This window comes from Asterias amurensis, chromosome 5 (assembly GCF_032118995.1).
Source record: "Asterias amurensis chromosome 5, ASM3211899v1".
Lineage (NCBI taxonomy): Eukaryota > Metazoa > Echinodermata > Asteroidea > Forcipulatida > Asteriidae > Asterias > Asterias amurensis.
Window position 1 is genome coordinate 10,809,155 of NC_092652.1, and position 13,197 is coordinate 10,822,351.

A 13,197-nucleotide genomic window follows, 5' to 3' on the forward strand; every position below is an offset into this window, starting at 1 on the left:
TATATAAATCAGCTTTTAAAAAAAGTATTTATATTTGGTATCATAAAATTTAACTAACACATTCGCCAACATAACTGATCAAAAGGTTGACTTTAAAACACTTAATGTTTTGTTCAATCAAACCGATAGTTCGGTAGCAACAATTGCTCAAGAATAAAGAACTCCTGAGATCAGATCCAGGGCAAGTTATGCTCTAACCCCCTGCCATTACTCATGCACATTTGTTGAGTGCTTGCAACTTGATGCATTCACTGAGTATATACCTATTCACTCACTGCATTCTGTTGCAAACTTGCAGTAATTGCTGTGGCAATATTCTATAAGTAGATGCCCCATGTCTGTTCCCAGCGCTTAGGTCTTGGGGTCAGAGATGCTTCAGAGCAATGAGGATTTTGTTTTCTCACATACAGCGAATATGAACATAATTTTGTAACAAATTTGGTAAATTTCAGAACATTGCCTCTGTTTTGAAACATTTTTTGATGTAGTTTACCTATACATGGCTCATGCTTGTTTAAATTGTTGATTTTTAATTTCCTGTGATTCATTACTTTCTTGAATGGCAAAAATAAATTGTGTGTGTTTTTGTGTGTTGTTGTTTTAGTACAGTTTTTATTTAAAAATTGCTGTAAAAATGTTTCGCCATTTCTTGATATCTTTTAATCGTTTCAAATGGTCGAAAGATCATTTCCGGGACAAATTTATGAACTAAATCTCACTAAACTCAAAATAAACACAAACAATGGTACTATTCACCCTGGGGGAAGGGAAAGATCTACATTGTACACCATTTTGTTTACTTGTTGGGGGAATTAAAAACACCTTTAGATGTTTATTGTTAATCTGCTGACACCTGACTTTACTTACACTTTGAAACTTCATTCCATGTCTGTGTGATCTTTAGTTAAATAGACAAGTTTCCATTTTGCTAAAGATTATTCAAGTTGTTTGTTGTTTGTTTGTTTATTGATCTATTCTTCCCATCAATGGAACTCGGCAAACTCCCACAAGGGGATATAAACACCAAGCTGGCAACATCCAATCTCTCTCATACAAACATTGGTTTTTACATCTATGATTATGAATCGCACAAATTTCAAGAAATTTTGATTCAGTAAACCAAGTTCTTGTCATTGTGAAATCCGTGGTTAGCTGAGGGATTCGAACCCACAACCTTGTGATTTTTGCAAGTCCTGCAGTCTAACCACTGGACCATTGTGATGTAAATTGCCAAGGATCAACATTCTTAAAAAGAAAGAATCCTGGTTTTTTGGGGGAGAGTGGGGGGTTACATGTACTTATGCTAGATAATTGTGAACGAAGCCTCAAGGTAATGTACATTGTAGCACACACTTTAATTCTGGATGTAGAGTGTTTTTAGTGTAATCAAAGCATTATTTCAAGACACAAGTTGTTTAGTGTTTTAAATGTTTCATCACAACCCATAAACTTCATTCCAGACACAAGGTCCTGTAGAGGACCCCAGGTCCTGTCAGGCAGAGTTCACACGGCCAAAGTTCACTTGTAATCCACATCAACCAGGGCCTAATTTCTTAAAGCCTGTAAGCACAATTAGCTCACGCTGCTACATGTAAGCACGCAGGGAAATCATGCTTAGCAAAAACAGGTTACCAGTCAACATTCCACGAAGTTTCAACATTGCGACTGGTGCCCACTCATTTTTTTTCAGTATTTTATGCTAAAAAGCTTTATGAAATTTGGTCCAGGTATTGACCTCCAAGGTTTCGTAATGGTGTTCGGGTCCTTTTCTTCAGTAAAATCTTGTAGGATTTATTTAACATTAGCACCTTAGAGGCACTGGACAATTTTGGTAATTGTCTGAGACCAGTCCTCTCACTTGGTGTTATCCCAACAAATAACAAACCTGTGAAATATTGAACTTGATTTGTCATCAAAGTTGCGAGAGGATAAATGGAAGAAAAAACACCCTTGTCGCACAAGTTGCTCAGCTAAGGTCTCGAATTCAATACAAATATTTTAGTGAAAAATTAATTCTTTCTCAAAAACTACGTTATCAGAGGGAGCCATTTCTCGCAATGTTTTACATAAATACTATCAACAGATGCTTGTTACCAAGTAAGTTTTTATGCTAACAAGTATTTTGAGTAATTACCATTAGTGTCCAATGCCTTTAAGGCTTTTCTGTGATTAGCCTAATGCTTGACATTATAGATCAGTGATCTTTAAACAAACTATGCAATCTTGCTCTGGTCTATGTACAAATAGGATTTATCTGTTGGCACACATGTTACTTTTGACTGGTTTGTGTTACCCCCAATATGTGCCTCTTAATAGGCTCCAGGTGTTAAAATGATAAATGACCGATCCCACCTTGCATAAAAGATTTATAGATTTAGAGTATCAAATGCTTTTCAAATAACTCAAAAGTTTTTTTTATATTCATCGGTTGACCGTTGGAATTTAAATTCTGATCACCATACCATTAGAATTGTGACAGAAATATTTGGCAGAATGGAATGTGCAAGTTTGCAATCTATCCATCATAGCCCTTTGCCATAATTTTCAAGTTCTCTACGTATGAACCTAAAAACTGAGAATACAAACCACGTTTCTGTGATTCCGTCTAGTTACCTTCGGATTTTTGCTGATGAAACTTTTGAATTTTTTATTTTATTTAAAATCTGTATTACGAAAAGCTGGGAATTTTAAGGCAATTTTGTCATGCATTACAAGGCTCAAAATTAACACTGGACCAGTTAGTGAGCGTTTTTTATTTTTATTTTATTTTCTCAATGTCATGCAAAATGTGTATTCGGTTTTCACTATTTTCTCGTGACCCAGACGGTCGATCGATCTTAAACTTCTACAGGTTTGTCAGTTTATGTATACTATGGTGGATAACATCATACATGTAAGTGCTTATCGTATGCCAGCACCTGTTTTGTTAGCAAAAACCAATTCTGTAATATTCCTTTAATGCACCATCAGTTTGTTTCACACTGTGGCTATTTACTGTTGGTTGAAAATGTTGCACACCTGACACATTGCACTAATGTACACATCTTATCAATGAGGTGGGGAGGGGGGGGGGGGCCTTGTGTCACATTGTTGGAATACCAACAAAGTTGTGGGTGCAGCTTTTTATTTGTATACTGTGATTCAGCAAAGATTGGAACAAGTGTGAAAACAAATCATTAAGCGCTTTGTCACTTCTAGACTTGGTTCCAAGTCTTTGATCGTGGCTTTTTAGTCGTCCTGATAGCCGCTGAAAAACAGCGCCCTCTTGTGAACGACCTTCGTCATTTAGCCTAGATTGCAAGTTAGGGCGCGTGATAGCTAATACGTGTTCATGTGGGGGCGTGTTTGTGGCGGAGATGCAGTTAGAAAAACCACGATCTAAGACTTGAATCAAGTCTATGTCACTTCTTGCTTGTTGCTGAACAGATAAAAAAGACAACCAATAAAACTGTGATGGAGAAGAATGTAGATTAAAACAGCTTCTAAAAAACATGTTTAATTGGAAGTTAAAACTTTCCTAATTTTCTTTTGAAATTTTATAATAGATGGAATTCGAACCAACAGTGAGTGGAATAAAACTGAGTTGAAACTTAAAGGCACTGGACACTATTGGTAATTGCTCAAAATAATTGTTATCATAAAAACTTACTTGGTAACAAGCAATGGAGAACTGTTGAATACATGTACTAGTACAAAACAATGTGAGAAACGGCTCCCTGTATGAAGTAACATCGTTTTCGAGAAAAAAGTTATTTCTCACTAAAATATTTGAATTTGGTTTTGAGACCTCAGAATTTGATTTTGCGGTCTCGAAATTAAGCATCTGCAAGCACACAACTTCGTGTGACAAGGGTGTTTTTTTCTTCGCAACTTCGTCGACCAATTGAGTTCAAATTTTCACATGTACACATGTTGAGAATTTGAGATACACCAAGTGTGAAGACTGGTCTTCTAGTTGACAATTACCAAAGGTGTCCAATGTCATTGATTTTAAATTACAGTGTATTACACTGAACTTTAAAGTTTCTCTTGTGCAAGTGGCAGGATACTTCTTGCAAAGGGAGAAGGGTTGACTGACCTGTTATTCTATTAAAAGTCATCATTTTTTAACTCTTTACCTTATTGTTATTTTCAAGCAAGAACAACGTGTAATATCTATGAAAAACTCAATGCATGCATCATTTCGTATCCTTGTGGATTGGCCCTAGCTAGTGGCTCACGTGCACAGCCAGGCAATCGGGTTGCATCAATTGATAATTCCATATTTTAATTTGATTTAAATTAATTTATTTTTTGTTTGGGGGAGATGGAGGCTATAGTGGTCAAAAGGTCTGTGTTTATGCACAGAGTTTATTGAACATTTGTGTGTACTTGTACATTTAAAGGGAAGGTACACGTTTGGTAATTGTCAAAGACCAGTCTTCTCACTTGGTGTATTCCATCATAGTCATAAAATAACAAGCCTGTGAAAATTTGGGCTCAATTGGTCCTTGAAGTTGCGAGAAAATTACGAAAGAAAAAACACCCTTGTCGGACTAATTTGTGTGCTTTCAGATAAGAATAAAAGACTTCTGGCTAGAAGTCTTTATTAGTGAGAAATTACCTCTATCTCAAAAACTACGTGACTTCAGAGGGAGTTGTTTCCCACAATGTTTTATACTACCAACAGCTCTCAAATACTTGTTACCAAGTCAGTTTTTAAGTTAATAATTGTTTTGAGTAATTACCAAAGGTGTACCTTCCCAAGTCTTAATGTATTTTACTGGTGTGAAACAATATTAAAGAAATTATTCAAATACAAATAGAGTTCAAGCAGATTTCACAACAAAAGCTGTACCCTCATATCTGTGCATTTTCTTGAAAGCCATTGCTTTGTGTGATCTGATCCTTTCAAGGTTGTAAATGTCACTCACATGTTTTGAATAGAAATATGATTATGGAAGTATCATAGTACAAGGCATGACTGTTGTTAAAATGTGACACTATTGACAAATGGTGGCACACTGTACCACAGAGAGCATGCACAGACAGTGTTTGTAGTCTGCTAACGGTTACAATTTACACAAAGGTTATGTATAGGATAATGCCCGAGGTGCGCGCCATTCGTGGGTAAGAATGGCCCGAGGGCGAAGCCCGAGGGCCAATTCGTACCCACGAATGGCGCGTTCACCGAGGGCATTATGCGACTTAACCAACACCTGTGACGTCATGCTATTGTTAAAATCGCTCCATTATTTCGCACGAATGGCGCGATATTGTTTAATTTTTAAGTCAATTGTTTGTATGTATTACGTAAGCTTGTTCACTCCCGGGAACACCACTGGTGGTGTGTGAACAATGGACGAAGACCAACATTTAGGAAATATGCTCTTCCTTCGATAGTGGCATCATAGATCGGGAGCGAAAGTGGCGGCAGATAAGTGATTTTGTTTCTTGACTTTAAGTAAATTTATACAAGTTAGTGATAGAAACAGACTATCAGATGATGTTGTAGCCGACTTTCTCGGTCTACAAAAAACCCCAAAGGTGAAGATAAAAGAAGTGACCTACCCGCGTACAAGCCTGTAGTTTCAGATTTGTTTTTAATAAACAAATTTAAGCTACCTTTATGATCAACAATTTCAGTTGAATTCCTGTTATTTTATGATGATATTGAAAAAAGTATCTTTGCAATCTTAAATTTTAGGGACTTTACTCACTTACCATGTTTGTGTATGATAAATTAAGCATTTTGAATTAATAAAAACAAAAACAAAAATACTGGTTAAAATGAAATTGATTTATCTGACTTTAAGACCTGCTTAAATTACTGTTGTAGTTCTATAATTATTTTTTAACATCTCAGCTAAATAATAATTTAATAATATAGCTGTTCACTTGTGTGTCAACGATCATTTTGCAATACATGTGTAGCTCTATTAACCTGTGTTAAAAACCATTAAAAACAAAATAATATATGGTCCATGGCGTCATTGACTTGATTTACTTTGTTCCCTAACTCTTATGCACAATGGGTGAATAGATGTACCCATCGCGCCATTCGTGCAAAATAATGGAGCGATTTAACAATAGCATGACGTCACAGGTGTGGGTTAAAAATGTTTACTTAGTGCACTACTGCACACTGCACAGTCACAGGTTAGATAGATTTCTATAGGAATCGTAGGCACCGCATTCTAAGACATTTTAAGAACTGGGAATTTTTTTGAAAGTTTGTAAGATTTTGTTTCTATATTACATCAAAATACAGTACTTTGAAAATGATTGTCACATGGTGAGCTAAATATTTTAGTAGTGCAGACTGACTCACTGATATCATTTTGTCTTGGTAGGATTCTGCATCATTTGGTTTTTGGAACCGTTGAAATATGATTTAAATATTTTTTTCAAAAACTTTGTGAAGAATCTGTTCCATGCGCGTTGGTTGTCTGTATGCGTGCGTGCTTAGATAACGCGCACGCTAAGATTACGCGCTTTTACTATTAACTATGATAATCTTGCGCGCTTGAAACGCGTGAGCCAGCCGGTTATAAACAGCTCCAGCTGGTCATCGTCCACCGTTTAAACACCCCCATGTGATGTGCTCTCCACCAATAGGAGTAGAGAAACTGTCTTGGGTATTTATGAATAATATTTTATTATGAAGTATTGTAGTGTATGATAATTAAATTAAGTAATAAAAGTAACTGCATGCATTTAGCACCAAGTACCTGGAAACTGGTTTGCCCAATATTTGTGGGTAAACAACACTCATTATGAAAACCATTCCAGCACTCTCAAAGAAAAACAAAATAGTTCTCAACTAATTGACTGTTTTAGATACTTGTTTGATCACTTTCTGTAAGGTCTGAATGTTTGTTAGCAATTTGTTTTCTTAATTCCTATGTTGTTCGTGCACAATGTTTTATTCAAAATTTACAGAATTTTGTGTTTTTCTTTACAGGAAAACGGCGATCCAGTGTTTCCCAATCTGATTTAAGCACGGAGGAATACAACTTCTCCTCATCAGCCCAGTCCCCATCGTGTACAAACTCAAGTGCAGGTAAGAGTTGTTTTTCTCAGATAATTCTGTCCTGATAGTTCTGTTAATGTGAGCTCTCTAGAGGTATTAATATTATGACAAAATATGATGTGTTTTAAACATGACAACAATAGGTGGAACATTATACGACATCGTTCTTCCAAACAAGCGACAATCCTGCTCACATTTTCAGTCTGCGGGGGCCTCTTTTCATAATGCATCAAAGAAACCTGACTCGGCAGCAAACAGCAGGGTTTGGGTGTATCATCGACCCTTATACTCTGGGGTTGAACCAGTAGTGTTAGTTACAGGGGTTGTTATTTTTACTTTCCTGGGTGCCGTATTATAAGATATCCCTGAACACTGTCAACTAAAACCTAGAAATCTCACAATGTTTGTGTTCTCGTGTGTCGCTACGTCAGTGTGGAGGAGGTGTTATTGTGAGGAGGTGTTATTGTCGATCCGAGGGAGTTGTTTTCTTGAGCTGGTCTTGGTGGAGTTTGTCTGGAGTCACTAGAGTCTACTTTTATTATTGAGTTCATAGATCTTCTATGGGTTATTGTAATCAAACTCAGGCTTTTGTTGCTTAGGGGTTTTCGTAGATCTGCATCTTGGGAGAAGTGGTTCCCTATGACCTAAGCCCTTGATCATAGAGCTGTTAAGCACAAAAGTTTGCTTAGCATGAAAGTTTTGCCCTAATACAAACAGGATTACGAACCAAAATTCCACATGATTTTAAGGATTTAAGCAAACAACCTGAACACCAGTAACAAGCAAAATGCAACAAGTGGAAATTTGGTTTTGAATCCTGTTTTAATCAACATGGAAATTTCATGCCAAGCCAATTTTTGTGCTAAGCAGTTCTGTGAAATTTGGCCATGCTGACACACCTTGATATTAAATTTAAAACATGCTTGTAGAACATTCTTCTTCGTATTTTAAGTATTTTGCAATGCACTAACATTGCCATAAGATACACCACACCATACACACAAAAAAACCCCCACTGAACTGGGTCTTGGTCTTTATTGCACTTACAGTAGAAACAAACCTTTTCAACTGATAACAAAATTAGAGTTGCTTGAGATGTATCATCTGCACTGGATCAGTTCAACCATGGTTCAACCAATTAGTTGAATAGGGTGAAAGAAAAAAAAGGTCTGGTAAAAAGTTTGAGGGAAAAGCGAGTATAAATGGGTTTTTATTTCAACTTCGAAACGACTGGATTTGGCTTTGGACCCGTGGTTGTTTTTGACAATTGCGCGTGCTTTACGTACCCAGGGTTTCAGACAAGAGGACGGAGCCTCACGCCGCATCCAAAGCTGAAGATGTGGTTTCGAAAAGGGCTGATTAAAGCCATTATACACTTTCGGTAAACAGTATTGTCCAAGTCCCACACTTCGTGTATCACAACTTATAATATAAAATAACATACCTGTGAAAATTTAGGCATAATCGGTCATCGGAGTCTGGAGAAAATAACGGAAAACCCACTCCTGTTTTTCGCGCGTTTCGCCGTGTTTATAATAAATCCGTAATTCTCGCTATCGAGAATTGAAATTGTTTCAATGTTTTCTCAAAAAGTAAAGCATTTCATGGAACAATTTTCAAGAGACCATTACCTTCTGTAAACCCTGTAAATTATTTGTAAATCTGTGATCTTTTTTTTTTTCTGTACCAAAAGTGTATAATGGCTTTAAATAGGAGAAGCAGTTATAGGCTAAGCATTTAATGGTTGACTTTTTACACAACAGTGTTGGTATCAAAGTACTTATCCCCAGATCTGAATACTAGTATTGGTCTCCCAGAAGTAGGCTAAGTAAACCTTCCATTGACAAAACAACTAGTATTAATAGTGTGGGTATCATCCCATCTCAATGAAAACACCAGCCCGCAATCCCCAGGACCTCTCTGGCTAATGTCAGGATAGATCTAAATACATGGTAGCTCCATAGATCTTAAGGCAGTAGAGGGCCATGACACCAGCTATTCAACTGGTTATATAATGTGCTTAATTGGCTCCAAAATAAGCCCATTGTATTGCGCCATGTAAGAGCAGTGGCTTGACATCACTTTACTTCAATGGGGGACTTTTCTAGATTTGGGGTCTATTGTAAACCAGCCCAGTGTTGACTAGTGTTTACTAGCCGGTGCTAAGCAAGGTGGTGGGATTCAGTTAAGATCATGGAGGTAGAAATAGAAGATTAACCGGGAGGAAAGGAACCTGCTGTGGATTATCTTTAATTGGATGTTTGTGTAGACATGATTTGAGTGTGTGCACTCAACATGTAGGTCTAGAAACCTTCTGTCATTAAAAAATTACCAAGATGCCCCAAGATTTCTATAATTTGCCTATTTGAGAAGATAAGAAAAACAGTTTCCGGCACTATTTATGTTCTACTTTTCTAAAACAGAGAAGTTAGGCCTACATGTATGGTACAATAGAGGTACATGTACTAATGTACAGAGTGTGCTCTTTCTTCAATGTTAAAAGCTCTTACTTAGTCGGTGTACCTGTTCAGCCGTCGATTTCACCAAACTCTTCCTAACTTAGGATTAATCTTAGGACTTAGGACGGGTTCAGTTCCAGATCCAAATCTAACGTATCCAAATACGTAGGACGCATTGAACCCATCCTAAGTTTGGACGGGTTACTCGTCCTAACTCGAGTTAGGATTAATCCTAGCGTTTCGTGAAATCGGCTGCCGGTTGTTTAATTTTGCCTGCTTTGAAAGTTGGGGAATTTATTTACTGTTCCTGTTATGTTTTTGGAAAAACAGTAGTTGAAGTTAAATAGAGGATGTAGAAAACTTGTAAGGCCTTGGCTCAAGATGCAACCTTGTGCGAGAGCTGTGATCTGTACTACTAGTACTAGGGTTAATAGCTCACAAGCCCAGTCTTCAATCGCGGAGAAAGAGCTACTGAGTGTATCATGGCATTAACGACTTGTCCACTAAAGCCCGGTTCATACTTCCTGCGAATGCTTTATGAATTTTGACGTCACAGCCCTGTTTTCTCAGTCAACGCTTTGCAGGAGTTGAGCACATTTCAACTGATGCAAATTATTTGTTGCGAATTTGTGGCGTCAAAAATTAGTATCGCCTTCGCATTGGCAAGAAGCGTAAACCGGGCTTTAGTCTCAACTTGGTAGCAATCCCAGGGACTGATTTCATCCAGCAATTTTGCATAGCAAAACATGAAAAACAGAACATATTTTGTGCACACTGAACGTCAACATTGGGTAGCAAATTGTGATTTTTGAGTAGCGGATACATTTTTGTGTGTAGCATTTTGATCTGCTGTACAAGGGAAATCACTCACAGGATCCCAAAAATTTTGACATAAAGTACAAGCTACATACATTGTACAATCAAATGTAGTGTTATGTTGATATGGAAACACAACTAGAATCAGTCTACAGGTGGTTTCAAGTTTGTTCATAATTTTTCTTTGTAAGGCAAAACAAAAATACCAGTTGATCCTTCCTCATCCTTTTTTGAGGCCGCCTCCTTTTAATTTTTTGTTTAAATAAGGTAAGCGGTGACTTTAAACTGAAGAATTTGTGGCCAGTTTGAATTAATATAATTGGCTGCCACCTTTGAAATAAATAAAAGATATAAAATAAAAATATCCCCCATCCTCCTCTTTTTGGAAGCTGGTGTTGTTCTTTTACTTGGCCTAATTCAAATGGGAAAACACATATATAAATCATGTGAACAACAACGGAAAATGTCAATAGGAGTATTAGCTTTTGTTATAGAAAGTCAAATGAGGTTTTTGAACCCATACCTGTTTCACCCTTCAATGGTGCCTTTTCACTTTTTTGTTATATGTGGTTGCACTCCGGGTAAATGCAAAGGTTTTTTTTAAATTTGTTCTTTTATTTTGGTATGAAAGCCGTATCATGAATAGAGCTCATGCAATCACTTCATCATCTGAAATCCAAGGTTATATTTAAAGCTGACTTTGTCACATCTTTGTCACTGTCATTAGTATTTCTTTGATTGAACTAGACTTGTGAGAAAAAAAGCGACGTGCTGTGGAGTGTAAACTGAATATAAATGAAATATTTTTAAAAGAGGGGTCCTGAGGTCAAATTCAGTTTTGTGGTGCACTCATCTTCGGACAGACAGAGAAGTCTCTAACATAGTGTTTAAATGGTGTAAGATGTTGTTTTATATGATAGTCTTTTACTTTCAGAGTCAAATTGGAAAACATACGTTTATTTGGATCATTGGATGTCACCAATGGGTCTGTAAAGTTCACACAGGGAATTTGTTCATACATTTGACAGTTAAACTTAAATTTATAGCCTTTTTGAATGAATGTTGTGGAGATTAAGGAATTAGCAAACATTTTCCTATAAAAACAATGGTACAAAGTAACCTATTATTTGAAATGTGAGATAATTGGATAGTTATGAATAGTGTAGAGATTAAGGAACTAAAATTTTAACCCCCCAAAATGCACAAAAGTACTAACCTTTTTATTTTAAAAGTGGGGTAGTTTGATAGTTTTGGATTTTACAAATTTTCAACTGGAAATGTATCAAATACAATGATATTTTACACTGTTATAATGTCAGGAAAGAGACTCGTAATATTGTTTCCAGTTTCGTGAGGACTTTTTCCAATTCAAAATTAAGCAATTTTTTAAGTGGCTTCTTATTATCGCTCGTATCAGTCACTCGGTGAGCCAAAGATGCCTCACCATTCAGTATTTTTCCAGCAAGGTATGCTGAGCTAAGTTTTGAAGTACATGTATGAGACCTTTTCCGTTGCATTTCACTACAAAATGGGTTACTGCACCCAATAAACAGGCATAAAACTTTTCCTCGGACCAGCTGATTTCCTCTTTTTTTAATCACAGCTTTACCATTCAAAATTGAAAAATACTAAACAAAATCATTGACATTTTGTAATTTCCTCTTTTTTGGTGAAGTTACAGTCGCTTGCCTGAATGCAGGATGTCTAGTTACACTCAAAAGCTTACTCAACCGAATTTTGTTTTCTGGATACATAAAATATCTATTGAAAAGTGGACTTCATTGTTTGCTTTTAAAGAAGTACATGTATGCAAGAAATGCCTGGACACAATTTGTTGTGGCGATTATGAAGAATGCAATCAGATCATTGGCCTACTTTATGAATGAAAGGAATCAATCATATCAGATAAGACATTGATCTGATAACAAGTGGTGACCTCTCTGTATACAACAGGCTGACAGGCCCCAATTTCTTAGCCCTTTTGTTCCCGCCGAATTCTGCGCTTGCGATCACTATTCTTCGCTTTACAGGGCATGCAGGCATTGTATATTCTTCCTCCTTTAGTCTGTTTACTGTTATTAATAATGCCTGAAAAGTACCTATATATACACCATGTGGACACACATTCCGGCCCTTGTACTCCTTAAATTGTTCCTACATTTGAAACCTTTTCCCCAAGGACAATTATCATGCATGGGGACAAACTCTGAATTTCTGTGCTAGCATGTCAGCAGACACCGCTGCAGCCGATTTTACGAAACCCTAGGATTAATCCTATCTGGAGTTAGGACAAGTAACCCGTCCTAGCTTAGGATGGGTTCAATGCGTCCCACATCTTCGGATAGGGAACTTAACTTGTCCTAAGTCCTAAGATTAATCCTAAGTTAGGAAGAGTGAAATCAACGGCTGGTTACCTGTGAAATGTGCTTGACACAAGTATAGATTTCCCTGCTTACTATAAGCGCTTATTTTTTGCTTACGGTAAGCAGAGCCATGAATTTGGTCCAATGCTTTGCAATCTGTGAATAGTGCTAAAGAGTCACTGTTCACATGTCTAACTTTTTGCAGACGTCGTATAGCATTACAAATGTTTCATATTTCAAAGGTATTGTTTTTGACAGCTCCTCTTAACTTACAATAATTAGCAAAAATCCATTACCCAAATAAACCATGACAGCTCAGTTCATCAGATGACAGGGTTGTTATCAAAATATGATATTTTTGTTGTCAGCCAAAGACATGCATGAAAGCTGATGGCTGCCTAGGCTCATTTACATTACATATAGATTATTTTAAACCAAAATGTCACTCACTCATTTGCATTGAGAGGCCGAAAGAAATTGTAGACAAGGGGGATTTGTGTCCAAGGACCAATGTAAGAGGGCTCAAAAACCAACTAAGTAAACACTG

The 13,197-nt window shown here is 36.8% G+C and overlaps 1 protein-coding gene across 3 annotated transcripts in view; it reads left to right on the forward strand.

The window, feature by feature from the left end:
• LOC139937425 (uncharacterized) overlaps positions 1-13,197 on the forward strand; it is a 52,384-nt gene that overhangs the window by 3,186 nt on the left and 36,001 nt on the right. For all 3 annotated transcript variants that reach the window (XM_071932567.1, XM_071932564.1, XM_071932565.1), the window contains one exon: positions 6,944-7,042. In XM_071932567.1, coding sequence (XP_071788668.1) covers positions 6,944-7,042 — 99 coding nt within the window. The remainder of the gene's footprint in view (positions 1-6,943; positions 7,043-13,197) is intronic.